This window comes from Setaria viridis, chromosome 9 (genome assembly GCF_005286985.2).
Source record: "Setaria viridis chromosome 9, Setaria_viridis_v4.0, whole genome shotgun sequence".
Taxonomy (NCBI): Eukaryota; Viridiplantae; Streptophyta; class Magnoliopsida; order Poales; family Poaceae; genus Setaria; species Setaria viridis.
The window spans coordinates 48,097,950-48,111,117 of record NC_048271.2 but is presented as its reverse complement, the minus strand read 5'-3'; the positions used below and the strand labels follow the sequence as shown (position 1 = coordinate 48,111,117).

Here is a 13,168-nt window from a genome sequence, read left to right as displayed (position 1 = left end):
CACGGCGATGGCGGCGGTGGGCTCCCCTGCGGGTGCGACATCGCTCTTCCACAGGAGCGGTGGCAAGCTCCCCGGCGCCGGCGAGCCCCCCGGGGAGCGGTGGCGGGCGGTGCCCCACATTTTTTTTCTTTTTTCTAAAGTTTTTCTATAAGTTTTGTTCTCCAATATTTTTCTTCCAAAGTTTTTGCTCCACCATTTGTTTTTTAGGAATTTTTTGTCATAATTTTTTCATTCATTTTTTTTCCTTTCGCAAATTTTTTGTTTTAAATTTTGATCTCATCTTTTTTTCCAAAACTTTTGACTACAACTGTTCGGTTATTTGAATTTTGTTTTTCTTCTAAATTTTTGTTTTCGAAAATATTTCTTCATTTTTTTCGATTATTTTCCCCAAATTTTTGTCAAAAGCTTTTGTTTCCATTTTTTTAATTTTTCTGTTAATAACTTTGTCGTCTTCTTTTTTTGTTCTTTTTATTTTTGTGCGGCAGCCGTGGGTCCAGGTAGTGGGACCACGCGTGGCAGCGGAGGCGCGTGCGACGGCGGGACCACGTGCGGAACAAGCAAATGTTGTCGGGTCTGATGTTCCAAAACTGACATCCAACTGAAGCAAAAATTGCGAAATGTGTAACAAGCGACATACTGCGGAAATTCATGATTACGGTAGCGCTCCGATCGACTACCAAACCAATACGCAGGTAATAAAACTAGAGAGATTTTACGACACAACACTGAAGTTCATTAGATGGGAAATAGATACATAGACCATACACACACTAATGAACACAAACTGGATTCAACAATGCCAAGATGAGACGCAGGGACGCTCGTCGTTTCAGACCACATGCTCTTCACGCAGACTCTGACACCACACGAGACCACAACGCCGAACCCGATTTTTATTTCGCCAGAACGAACCAGGCGGACTCCCGTAGGCAGCATCCTTCACTCCCATCAGGCAGGCACGACGATGTCTAACCGGAGATCTGGATGGACTTCACCTCGGGCTTCTTCACCTCCTCCTTGGGCACGGTGACAGTGAGCACGCCGTTCTCCATGGACGCCCTGATCTGCTCCGTCTTGGCGTTCTCGGGGAGCCGGAACCTGCGCAAGAACTTGCCGCTGCTGCGCTCCACGCGGTGCCAGGTGTCCGTCTTCTCCTCCTGCTCCTTGTTGCGCTCGCCGCTGATCTGGAGGACGTTGCCGTCCTCGACCTCCACCTTCACCTCCTCCTTCTTGAGCCCCGGGACGTCCGCCTTGAACACGTGCGCCTCGGGTGTCTCCTTCCAGTCGATCCTCGCGCCGGCGAAGGCCGCGGTCTCCGAGCTGGTGCGGGGGAACGAGGGGAAGAGGCTGCCGCTGCTGCTGCCGGAGCCGAAGGGGAAGCCCTCGAAGGGGTCCCAGAGATCGAGGGAGAAGGGGTCGAACACGTTGCTGCGTCGGATCAGCGACATGGTCAGTGGGATTTCTTGCTGGTGGTTTGGACGAATCGAGGTTCTCAAGTGAGGATTTGAGTGATTTGGTGAGCTTCTGATCGTTGCTTGGCGTTTTTCTTGGGTCCTTGTCGCCGCAGCGAGGGGAGCTTTTATAGAGGAAAAGGGATATCGATGGAAGTGGAGGACAAAGTGGATTCTGGAGAGTTCTCACGTGTTCGAGCAGAGACAAGACGCCGCTGGACGCGGCCGCCTGGGCCGGAACAGAGTATTATGGAGAAGGTGCTGGAGCTATCCAGCCAGTATCTCTCTCCTCGATCGAAGTAGCTGGGTTTCTAATCAATTTTTCGATCATGGGCCATGTTTTTCCCCCGGAGAGACTATTCGGCCCAACAGAAAATCGGGTCCACGCGTGCACACTCCTCTAGCCTCTCTGGCTCGGCTTCATAGTTCAGGATTGAGCAACTACACTGCCTCTAGTACCTTGTTTAGGAAAAAAAACACTCCAAAGATCCTCCAAAACTTTCCCAATTTATTCACAACGTCAAAACAGAGTGTCCGTCACTGCACATATTTGCACGACGTCCTTCCTCCCCCAATCGCCCCCTCCCAGTGAGAATGACTTCGTACCACCAGAATGAGCGGACGGGGCATCCCCTTGGTCCCCGTCCGAGCCGTTTTGCTCCGTCCCTCACACGGCATGAGGAGAGGTCGGCGTGGCGCAAGTTGAACGTAGGGTCGGGCGAGCTTCACGAGCGGTGTGGCCATGGCCAGTTGTGGCGAGCTCCGCGGGCAGCGTGGCCATAGCTGGCGGGGGTCGAGCTCCGCGCGCGGTGCTGGAAGGGTCAGGGGAGATGATGAGCAAGCGGCCAGGGGCTCGCGTGCTCCGCCGTGGGCACGGGCGAGTTCCTCCAACTACGGCACGAGCTTATTTTTTATGAGCTGCGCGAGCTCTCGCTGTGAACCCCGATAAGCTTCTACTCATCTTTTTTCACGGGGATTTTGATAAATCTCTATCCAACCATTGAGCTCCAATCCAAGTACAGGCAAGGCACGGAGCAGAGCTGCGGGTTAGCGTGGTCAAGCGCAGGTGCGGGGGAGTAGCCCTGGGCATTTGGTATTACCGAACCGAACCGATTCCTCGGTGAATCCTCGGTACTTCGGTCCGCATGAAAGTCGGTACCGATCGGTTCTTCCAAAAATCGGGTACCGAAGAAGTTCGGTTTCGGTTAGTTTGGTTCGGTTCCGGTTCCGAACTAACTGACCAACTCCGGCTTCAAAAAAAATTAGCGACGCGGGGGGAGGGCGCCGCGCCGGAACTTGGGAAGGCGCGCCGGACTCCGGACGAGGATGCGGCACCGCGGGAGGTCGCAGGGGGGCGCCGGGACTCCGGGAGGCGGGAGGGCACGTCGGCCGCTGGGAGGATGCTGGGCCGAGGATGCGCCGCTGCTGCCGGCTGGGGACGCACCGGCCGCCGCTGGCCCGCTGCGGGGGATGCGTCGCGGCTCGCGTGTGGGAACTCGCCGGTCGCCGCTGCTTCGCTACGGCTAGGGACGCGCCGCCGCCGGGGATGTGCCGCGGTTGGGGAGGCGGCGGCCAGCGGGGAGAGGGATGGGATTGGAAGGGGGCGGCGCCGGCCGGGAGGGAGGGGCAGCGCGGGTAAGGCTGAGGAGCCAGGAGGGAGGGTGAGGCTAAGGAGCCTGGAGGGAGAGGATGGCGCGGGTGACGGACTGACCAAGGGGAGAGAGAGGGAGCTAGGGTTACGCGGTTAGTGGGCCTTATTGGGCTTATTGGGTCTCGGTTCCTCGGTTAGTCCGGTTAACCGAGGGGAAGAACTAAATTAACCGAACAAGTTCGGTTCCTAGGAAATAAGAACCGAACAGGGAACTGAGATTTCGGTTCTCGGTAAATTCGGTTCATTTCTCAATTTTTTCGGTTCTGTTCTTGGTTCTCGGTAAAATTTTCCTAGGGCTTGGGGGAGGATTGGAGGCGCGTGCGGATTGGCGAGTTCTTCTTCGACGGGAGGAAGGAGAGGAAAGAATGAGATGGGGAGAGAGTAGGAAGGCGCTGGGCTGGGTCTAATTACAATGATGTGGCCTATTTTGAAATATTAGAGGTTAATTATTAGCTATATGCTTGCGGGTTGATATGTATTTGGGGGAATTTTTTTTAAAAGAGCCCCTGTATATAGTCTTGATAAGAATTTTTCGAGAAGCTCTTTGTCGCTCCGAGACGTGCGGAGTCTCGGCGGGAGGGGAGGAGAGCGTGGTGAGGTCGCGAGGAGCAGGAGGATTCCACCGCCGCGGCAGCCATGTCGGTGCAGGAGTACCTAGAGAAGCACCTGCTCTCGCGCAAGATCGAGGAGGCCGTGAACGCGGCGGTCCGCGCCAAGGCCCCCGACCCGGTGCTCTTCATCGCGGGCCACATGCGCCGCGCGGCGCCCGCCGTGATCACGAGGGTGCGGGCGCGCCAGATCCTTGATGGGCACGGCGCGCCGGCCGTCGAGGTCGAGTTGCACACCAACAAGGCCGTGCACCGAGCGTCCGCGGCCGGCGCGGGCGCGCCCGAAGGGGCCGCCGCCGACGCGGCCGGGGACTCCGAGAGGCGGAAGATCCTCGCCAGGGCGGTTGCCGATGCGGTGCGGGTGATCAACGACAAGGTGTCGGAGGCGCTCGTGGGGATGGATCCGCAGCAGCAGGCGCAGATCGACCAGGCCATCATGGACTTGGACAAGGCGCGCCACAAGGTGCAGCACTCCTGACGCTTTCTCTTCCCCTCCTCTGGAGTTGTTTTGTTCCTGAATTCTGCATTTGCCAAACCCATGTCACACTTAGGTGTTGTGGAGTAACACAACACAAACAACTAATGGCTCTATATGCTCGAGCAATACTTTACAATGGCATATTCAATTTTAGGATCAGTTGGGAAATAATGCTATGTTCTTGTCTACATGTGTTTCTACTGATAGCTACTGCCTCAAATTCTTTGTATCCTAAATCGTCCCATTATTTCTGGCTAATGGATTTTATCCAAATGGAAATAACTGTGATACTGTGCGAAATGCAGGCTGAGCTTGGAGCAAATGCTATGCTGGCTGTATCAATTGCAGCTTGCAAAGCTGGTGCTGCTGAAAAAGAGGTTCTGGTTTTCTGCTAAAATCATCAGAGTTTGAGGTCAAAATGTCTTGATGCCACCGCACATAACTCTTATTGTTGGATCATTGGATGCTTGTTGCCGTTCAGGTTCCCCTCTACAAGCATATAGCAGATCTTGTTGGCAAAAGCGCTACAACTCTTCCTGTCCCTGCAATTACAGTCATTAATGGTGGAAAGCATGCTGGAAATGGTCTTCCCATTCAAGTATTTCTCCAAACTTTTAGAATTGCCTTGCAGAACCAATTTCTCTGCAAGCTCCTGAAGGCTCTCTTCTAAAATATTCTTAGTATCTGAAAAGTTGAAGGCATTATTCCCTTATTTTGTTCAATTGAGTCATCTTTTATCCTAACAAATATATTAAGATAGTCGGTGGTTCATGTATATCAACAATATCAATATAATTAACTATAAGTCTGCAGTAAATATAAGTGAACTTTTCTTATTTGTAGGAAATTATGATCCTTCCTGTTGGTGCAAAGAACTTTGAAGAAGCAATGCAGATGGGTTCCGAGACCTATCACCATCTCAAGGTAGCCTTAACTTCTAACGATCTTATGTTCTCAGCAACATGAATGTTGTTCTCCACTCATACTTGGATCAAAATGTTCATCAAACAGCATAAGATTGTGTTCAGTACAAACCTAATATTGCACACTTTCTTTCTGATACCTTCTCCTTTTCTTTTTCTGTTGAGTTTAGCTACTACTTCATTTGGGTTGGTTACCCTTAAGGCAAAGTACCGACACCATGGACCCTAAGGCTTGCTCAGTTTTGTAGATATTTCCTTACCAATTAATTTTACAGGATATTATCTTGGAGAAATATGGTGCGGAGAGTTGCAACATTGGAGATCATGGTGGATTTGCTCCAAATATTTCCAGGCAAGTAAGAAACTAGTTTACCATTTCGGATACCACTCATTTCTTGTTTTCCCTTTTAGGAGATCTCCTTATATACCCTAATGACGTATCTATGTTGCTTTATCAATTTTCAGCATATCTGAAGGCCTGGATCTTGTCATAGCAGCAATAGAAAGGGCTGGATATAATGGAAGAATTAAGTTGGCAATTGATGTCGCTGCTACTGATTTTTGTGTAGGTAAGTAGAAAAGCACTGGTATTTCTTGTATGTGAGCTGCGTAAATGTTCAAAACTTAGTCCTCTGAATCTAAATATCAAATAGACTATGAATTTGATGATAGGATTTAATCATTCTACTGCTTCGGTTGTGTCTGAAGGAAGAGTTCCTTATTTACTGTACTGTGTTGAAAAACTAACGTTTCATACTTGCAATGTTTCTGGGCCCCTATTCATATTATGTATGCCTCATTGTTTAAGTACTGCAATATCTTTGTTTAATGTCATCACTACTTTTTATCAGAATAATGCCAGTGCCACTGAAAACATGTTATGACTTATGACCATCTAGCCAAAATCTTGTAATGATGCCGCTACGTACTCTACTTGAATCCAGATGATCAGATACTGTACAATCTTGAACATTTAGAAATAGTGAGCTTGAAACATAGGTAAACCTATGTAGTTGGGTAGTTTGTATTTACCATGCCAAGCAGTTCGCTCAATGGCTATGTTCATCCATCTCTTTATAGGTAAGAAATATGATCTGGAGTTCAAGTCAAAAAAGAAATCAGGGCAGAACTTCAAAACTGCAGATGATATGATTGAAATATATAGCCAGCTTTGTTCAGGTATCACTTGAATTATGGATTGGCATAAGTTTTTTTTACATCTTTAAGTTTCATAAAGCTTAAAAACACAAGTTTGCTGATTTCTTCCTCCATTTCTGCATTAGAATACCCACTTGTCTCCATTGAGCAGCCCTTTGACAAAGATGACTGGGAGCACTCAAAAAAGTTGACCACGCTAGAGCTATGCCAGGTGATTTTTGTTCTTTTAAACTTTAGGTTTTTATTTCATGAGGAGCTCATGGTATGAAACGGGTATAGGTTGCAGGGGACGACTTATTGATGTCTGATCCCGAACGCATTAAGCGGGCAGTTAATGAGTACACTTGCAACGCTCTTGTTCTGAAGGCAAGTTCTCAAACCATCCATATGTGTTTTTCTTAGAAAAATTTGGAGCCGATTTTTGTTACATATCCATAATATTGGAGCAGTTCAAGAATGACTAGCACTACGGGAAACACTAAAGTCGCCGAGTGCCTGTGGCACTCGGCAAATTGTGTGTTTCCCGTAGTGTAGTAAAAATACCACATGAGAAGGAACTCTGGAATGAGGCATACTTTCATTGACTAAATACAGTATCTTTGTGACTGGATGCTCATGCTGATTCTTTATTAAAGTGCTACCCTTCCTTCTCAATGTTCATTATAGTGAAGTTGTGTGATCTGAGTTGAGTTTTTTAGTGCATTTATATATAACAGTGCGGTATTCGGACTGCAACAGCCATACAAATCTATTTATCACTTTCTGGAAGATGAGAAACTTGTTTGAGGGAAAAAAGGATGAGAAATGTTTTAGGAAAAAAAGGATGAGAAACTTACAATTAAACTAGTAGGCTGTAGTGCGGTACCACTGCATGCACATAGGAGTCTCGAGAACCTCTTGCTTGCGCATGTATTTTTCTTCCTAACATTGCTCCCTTAATTTCATTCTGAACTTCTGTTGACTACCTATTTTAATCACGGTTCTTTCGTAGGTTTTTGGGAGGAAATATACCGTCACATGAAAAATTTCTATGTTCCCAAGAGGCCCTTAGTATACCTGCTGTGTCTTATTATGTTCAGGATGTTAATAGCATTTTTTTAATTTGCAGGTAAACCAAGTGGGCACTGTCACTGAGGCCATAGAGGTGGTGAAGCAGGCAAAGGATGCACATTGGGGTGTGATGGTGTCACATAGGTCTGGGGACACTGAAGATTCTTTCGTCGCAGACCTTGCTGTTGGTGCTGCAGCCGGACAGATCAAAGCCGGTGCCCCCTGCCGTGGAGAGTGTCTCACTAAATACAACCAGGTCTTTCTTTGTGCTGAACCCTTCATATCCATCCTTACAATAGTTTCCCAGGCCAGTTTTCCAGTTTCTATAGTATGTGAGTACACACTGAATAAACACCGCCATGAATACAGCTGACTTGGTAGCCTTGCCCATTGTCTCTGCAGCTGCTTAGAATAGAGGAAGAACTTGGTAATGAAGGCGTCTATGCAGGGGATAATTGGAGAACTGCCAGCACGAGCTGACCTGTGGTGTCGATGAGATGTGGGGAAAACTGGAGATTTCTACCTGCCTTCATGTGAAAGTGAAACCACTTAGCCTTTCATTGTTTTCTTGTAATTGTGTTTATTCTTCCTCGGCAAAGGTGTGGAAGCAGGGCTGGGAAAATACACGATTTTGTACTACATGACGGGACGGCAAAAGTGGGGAGCTGGGAACGCACTGGTGCTGGTGGGGCTTTACATTTTTTTGTGCCGTTCTACTCGGATTTGTTTCATTTCTGTATAGTCTGGACTATAAACATGAGTACAGAAATCTTGAGAAATAGGAATGCGTTGCACTTTAGTATAACTGGTCCATTCTTGCCTTGTGTAGTTGACCATCCTCAGGATTATGATGCTATTAGGTAGTTCTCACGTCTGTGGCGTGTCAATTTACATTTACACTTTGTCTGGTTTTTTTATAGTTTTCAAAAAAGTTTGTAAAATGATCGAAATTGGTTGCATGAGCAACTTTGAAGCCGTGAATTATCTCATCCTCAATCTGGTTTCCCTTGGATCGGAGGGACATTTCCAAATGTCCAACGCTTCCATTTGCATCGAATATGCTCCCAGCAAGTGGTGCTGAGACAGGATGCTCTTGCTCATGTCAGTAGGCTCAACGTATTCCTGCAGAAGGTTCACGTCGGGAGCACGAGCTTGGAAATGCTTCACAGCTTCAGTGCTTCACTTCCTTTTCCTTTCTGAAAGGCAGGATCGTCCCAAAACAGGTGGTCTTCCGGCCTATTTTTAGTGTAAGTAAATTCACTCACGAGTCACAATAAAAAAGAAGCCTGAAATATGGGAGCGATATGCCAATACCAAACAGGAATGCAAAATAGTATCGCAAGGCAACACAACAATATATCGATCAACAAGGGGTACCCGGTGCACAACAATTTCGTTGAAAATGACAGCAATTCCATGGTTCACCAATGTGATTCAGCTAGCACAGCAGAGGATACCAAAATAGAGAAGTCCAGTATCCTCAGGGCTAGACGGCATAACATACAGCAGGTGGTTTTAAGTAAAAACAGGAGGCTTCCGAACCCTCGCTTTCAAGATGGCACGATCAAGATGAATCAGCAGCTGGTTGCGCTGGTTGTTCAGGCTGTGCTTCCGCACGCTTCACCGATGCACACTTGATCAGATGATTGTAGCTTCCCTTCTCCTTGAAAAGTTGAGAGAAATGGTGCTTGCAGTAGAGGGTCCCCTCCAAGGCTGCGTAGTTGGATGGTGTAATGGCACAGCCCCCATGGGAGCATTTGAAGCACGACTTGTGGTAGGCCTTTTCTTCGACTGTTACCTGCAATGTTTCATTAACAAGTCAGCAGCACGTTTTGGACCATCAAGAACAGCAATCAGCAAGAATTTTTTATCAGACATAAAGACAAGGAAAATTAGATGAATCAAGGCAAATATTAAATGTACTTGGAATAAAATTTAGGTTGGCAATGCAATTTGGCAGACAAAAAGGCAAATATATGTTCACTTGTGCATGCATGTCATGAGAACAGGGAGTTCTATTCCAAATATTTTGGTCCTTTCTGATGAAATATCTAATTGCTACAATGCACTGAAAGGATATGGTTAAAAGGAAATATGATATCATGAATTACAACCCAAACCTCTGAAAGGAAATAATAATGAAGATAAAACATACATGACTGGTTAAAATTACCTTCTCAAGAGGATACGCGGTTTTGCCGCAAGTTGCACACTTGTCTTGTGTTCCTGAAAACATTCTTGCAGCTTTGCTTGGAGATCTGGTCTGAATAGCAAATTTTGCACAACATTGATCACTTCTCTAGAACTAAAGGGCGTGAAGAATGAAAACAGACTAGAACTAAAGTAGACAGACGGGCACTCACCAGCTCAGGGGCCAACTTTTCCGGAGTAAGCTTTGCAGCTGAAAGTAGAAAACCATCAGCACATCACCGCATCAGATCGCATAAGCGCAAAAACATGTATTTTCATGTCAATGATTCGGTACTGAATGCCTACGTGATTGCGATTGGAAGCTCTTGTTGTAGCTCCCGGTCTCCTTGAACAGCTGCTCGAAATGGGCCTTGCAGTATGGCACTCCTTCGAACGAGGAATAGTTGCTCAGCTGTCAAAGGCCAAAAAAGATGAACACGGAGATCGTCAGACCCTGCCAACGGCGTATCCTTTGCCTCCCTACCGACAGCTCTGCCTAACCAAACGATCAAAGAACAGATTTCATTTCCAACAATTTTCTGCCAATCTGCCCAATCCTCTTTTACCAAGTCAGCAAATGTGAAACGGACAAAATCATGATCTCTCGGGCACAGAATTCTTCCGATACACTACGCAGCAGATCCATTCGCCCGCATCAATCCGCAGATCTACAACCCAATGCTACATTGCATCACCAACAGATCCACCCACCCACCCACCGCTGAAACGTAAGAACACGGGCAGAAGGGGACGTACGGAGAGGGTGGACTTGCAGTGCTGGCACTTGAAGCAGGATCGGTGGAAGACGACGCCGTCGGTGGAGAGCTGGTCCATCGGGTACACCGTCTTGGTGCACACCTTGCACTTCTGCTGCGTCCCGCTAAACATCCTCCTCCTCCTCCTCCTCTGATCTTCCTACTCCCTCGGGTTCCGCGGCCGGCGAGAAGCGCGCGAGATCTGACTAGAGCCCCCCGATCCGGCCTTGGCATGCGCGCGCGGGGAAACGAGGGAGAATGAACAAGTCCGCCCGGCGGCTCCGATGGCCGTGGTTTTATACGCAGGAGACGACGAGGCGCAATTAAGCAGTGGAATTATGACGGGTTCGTCTCCCCCGGCGCCTCACTTTTGCCGCGGCGGAAAGAAAAAGCCAGCAAAACAAGCGAGAGGGTGGATGGGATGGGATGATGGAGGCACAGCACAGTGCCATTAAACTAGTACGCAATTATGACCGCCACCATTAGTGCGCGATCGAGGAGGAGGGAGCTCCGCACACAGGCGGCTCCGATCGCTAGCGTCGCTGCGGGCGGGGCCACCGGTTTACGGGACCCACACGTCGGCGGACGGGGAGCTCCGCGGCCCCGGTGGGGGACCGAGGAGAAGTACGGGAGAAGCAAGCAGGGGTCTCGCAAGGGGGGTGGGGCCCGGGCGTCAGGCTGTGTGACGGGCGGGATATTATTGCCGGGGGGACAGGCGCGGTGCGGCCCACGTCGGCCAGCCAGCCTTTTCCCGGCTGCCCAGTCGGACTATCCTCTTGTTTCTTCGTGATTGGCAGTTTGGTTAGCTACAGCTGCAGGCTACAGCGTGTTAGCATGGCATCGCATTGAATTTCTCTCACTTTTTTCTTCAATTTTCATTGAGGGCAAAAGGACGAGGTGTACTATGACTCTTTTTTGACATACTGTATGTCCAGTACTGTTAGGGAGAGTGGTTGACACGTGGGGCCGCACGGGGAGGAGCGTGTCGTGCTCGGAGTCGGCTTGTCGCTGGCAGCCGCGGCGTAGCAGTGGGCAGGTCTATCTTATCGGGTGTTTGGTTTGGGGTTTAACTGGGTGGGGATGAGTTCGATCCAAACATGAGGTGGGTTGGGTTCATCCAGGAAAATATGCGGGTCGAGTGCGTCCGCCCAAATCGAGCGGACGTATCCAACCCACTTGGACGGCGTTGCAGCGCCGTTTCGTGTGAGAGCAGGCGTGAGCCCCGGCCTCCGGCCATGGCGACTAGCGGGAAAGAGGAACAGGCCGGCGACGCTAGAGAGAGGAGGGACGGCGGGGAAGACGTCGCGAGAAAGAGGAAGGGGCCGGTGGAGCTCCACCACCGGCCCTAGCAAGCTCGGGCTCCGCCCCCGCCAGAGGAGCTCTGCCACCGGCCGGGTTGAGCTCCGCCCGAGTGAGCTGGGGTGGCGCGGGGTGGGGGTGGCTAGCATGGCGGGGGAGTCTGGCGCGGCGGGAAGGAAGACGCCAGCGAATGAGGCTGGCATGGCGGGTGAGACTGTCGCGGCTGGGGAGGCCGGCGCGGTGAGGGATGAGGATGCGGTGATGGATAGATGGAATAACGCATGGAAGAAGATAAAGGCCGGCTAAAAAAAGAAAAGAGAAGGAAAAGGAGGATGACTGGTGGGACCTGCTAGTAAGCGTGACTAACGGCGCTAAAATGGTATCCATCCTAACCCTTTGAACCCCTCCAACCAAAAAAAACTGGAACAAACTTATCCCTCCCAACCAAACACGAGATGAGTTGAACCTAACCCAAAAGAGTGGGATGGATCCAACCCATTCCACTTTGTCCCAAAATCAAGCCCATGCTTAGCTTGGCAGGAGGGTCATCATGTACTAGTAGCAGTAGCAGTATAATAGAATCCATCTGTTGCATTGCACCTGCAGCTCATTTTCGTAACGCTTTGCTTTAAGCATGGTTAGTACTAGCTCAATAATGCACGGCCTGATGGTTATTGAGTATATAAAACAGATAAATGACAACATGCGTCTGTGCCGCCTCCTTGTTCCGTTTCCATCAAATCAATTCTCACTATAACCCCCCTTGCTTTTGATGGATTTTGTAGTTGTGGATTCAATGGGAAATAAAAAACAATACGAATAACACACGCAGCCTCAATCACTGCAACCTCTCGCTCTGCACATCTGCTGTAAAAGACTAACAGGCCACATGGGGTGTCACTTGTAGCAGCGCTGTTACTGACTGACACTGCGGTACAACAAAATGGCCAGGAACAAGCGCCCTGTTCGCTTCAGCTTATTCAGCCGGCTTATCAGCCACCAAACAGTATTTTCCTCTCACAACAAATCAGCCGTTTCAGCTTTTCAGCCGGCTTATAAGCTGAAGCGAACAGGCCCAAGAAAAGAAAGATGTTGAGGGCTTGAAGCACTTTTTTTTTTGAGTGCACCGGGTTGAACTTTATTTAAAAGATAACAGGAAATTTACAAGCCCCCTGTGAAGGCACCCCTGAAAGTAAAACAAATTACATTGAAGCTCAAGCGAAGAGGTGCTCCCGGTGGTCTCCGCCGTCGCTGACCGTTGCCGCCGCAGCCTTGTTCTACCAAGGATGAACCTCAATGTCGATTCCCATCTGGACGAAGAACAATTACTTTTTGAAAAGCCAATGAGTTGCACGCCAACCATGACTTGCGCTTGAGACGCTGAACGCTCCGGCGGACGGCTGATTGCCGTCACTTCGTCGTAGAAGCTGGGATCAGACGCCTGTCGCTCCACCGGCCAATCCCAATCGACGAACAGCATACCCATAAAGGGGAATCCATGAACACCAACCCCGCTGCACGAGTAGGTTTAATACATACCTCGCAAGGTAAGCACTAGTGAAGTCTGAGCCACGGCCATCCTTGTTAGCACCAAGCACCGTCGTT

The 13,168-nt window shown here is 49.2% G+C and overlaps 3 protein-coding genes across 3 annotated transcripts; 1 reads left to right on the top strand and 2 right to left on the bottom strand.

Annotated features, from left to right (window-relative positions):
* Positions 1-710: 710 nt before the first annotated feature.
* Positions 711-1,580, bottom strand: LOC117837276 (17.9 kDa class I heat shock protein). The gene has a single exon (XM_034716871.2). The coding sequence runs from the start codon at positions 1,446-1,448 to the stop codon at positions 969-971; it is 480 nt and encodes a 159-aa protein (XP_034572762.1). The 5' UTR covers positions 1,449-1,580; the 3' UTR covers positions 711-968.
* Positions 1,581-3,134: 1,554 nt separating this feature from the next.
* Positions 3,135-8,124, top strand: LOC117837274 (cytosolic enolase 3). The gene is made up of 11 exons (XM_034716869.2): positions 3,135-4,173; positions 4,494-4,565; positions 4,670-4,786; positions 5,032-5,112; positions 5,387-5,463; positions 5,577-5,680; positions 6,192-6,290; positions 6,395-6,480; positions 6,549-6,635; positions 7,378-7,575; positions 7,722-8,124. The coding sequence occupies exons 1-11, from the start codon at positions 3,739-3,741 to the stop codon at positions 7,797-7,799; spliced, it is 1,434 nt and encodes a 477-aa protein (XP_034572760.1). The 5' UTR covers positions 3,135-3,738; the 3' UTR covers positions 7,800-8,124.
* Positions 8,125-8,676: 552 nt separating this feature from the next.
* Positions 8,677-10,693, bottom strand: LOC117837275 (LIM domain-containing protein WLIM2a). Its single transcript, XM_034716870.2, has 5 exons — positions 10,266-10,693; positions 9,816-9,921; positions 9,683-9,720; positions 9,493-9,582; positions 8,677-9,117 (listed from the first exon to the last, which is right to left on the bottom strand). Exons 1-5 carry the CDS (start codon positions 10,395-10,397, stop codon positions 8,884-8,886), a joined length of 600 nt encoding a protein of 199 aa, XP_034572761.1. The 5' UTR covers positions 10,398-10,693; the 3' UTR covers positions 8,677-8,883.
* Positions 10,694-13,168: the final 2,475 nt, after the last annotated feature.

Excerpts from the sequence above, each read along its gene's own strand:
- LOC117837276 (XM_034716871.2), bottom strand. The coding sequence starts at position 1,448 with ATGTCGCTGATCCGACGCAGCAACGTGTTCGACCCCTTCTCCCTCGAT.
- LOC117837274 (XM_034716869.2), top strand. The coding sequence starts at position 3,739 with ATGTCGGTGCAGGAGTACCTAGAGAAGCACCTGCTCTCGCGCAAGATC. Across the intron at positions 6,291-6,394 it reads ATATAGCCAGCTTTGTTCAG|AATACCCACTTGTCTCCATT; the intron begins GTATCACTTGAA and ends TTTCTGCATTAG. Across the intron at positions 7,576-7,721 it reads GTCTCACTAAATACAACCAG|CTGCTTAGAATAGAGGAAGA; the intron begins GTCTTTCTTTGT and ends TTGTCTCTGCAG.
- LOC117837275 (XM_034716870.2), bottom strand. The coding sequence starts at position 10,397 with ATGTTTAGCGGGACGCAGCAGAAGTGCAAGGTGTGCACCAAGACGGTG. Across the intron at positions 9,922-10,265 it reads ACTGCAAGTCCACCCTCTCC|CTGAGCAACTATTCCTCGTT; the intron begins GTACGTCCCCTT and ends GGCCTTTGACAG. Across the intron at positions 9,118-9,492 it reads CCGCGTATCCTCTTGAGAAG|GTAACAGTCGAAGAAAAGGC; the intron begins GTAATTTTAACC and ends GAAACATTGCAG.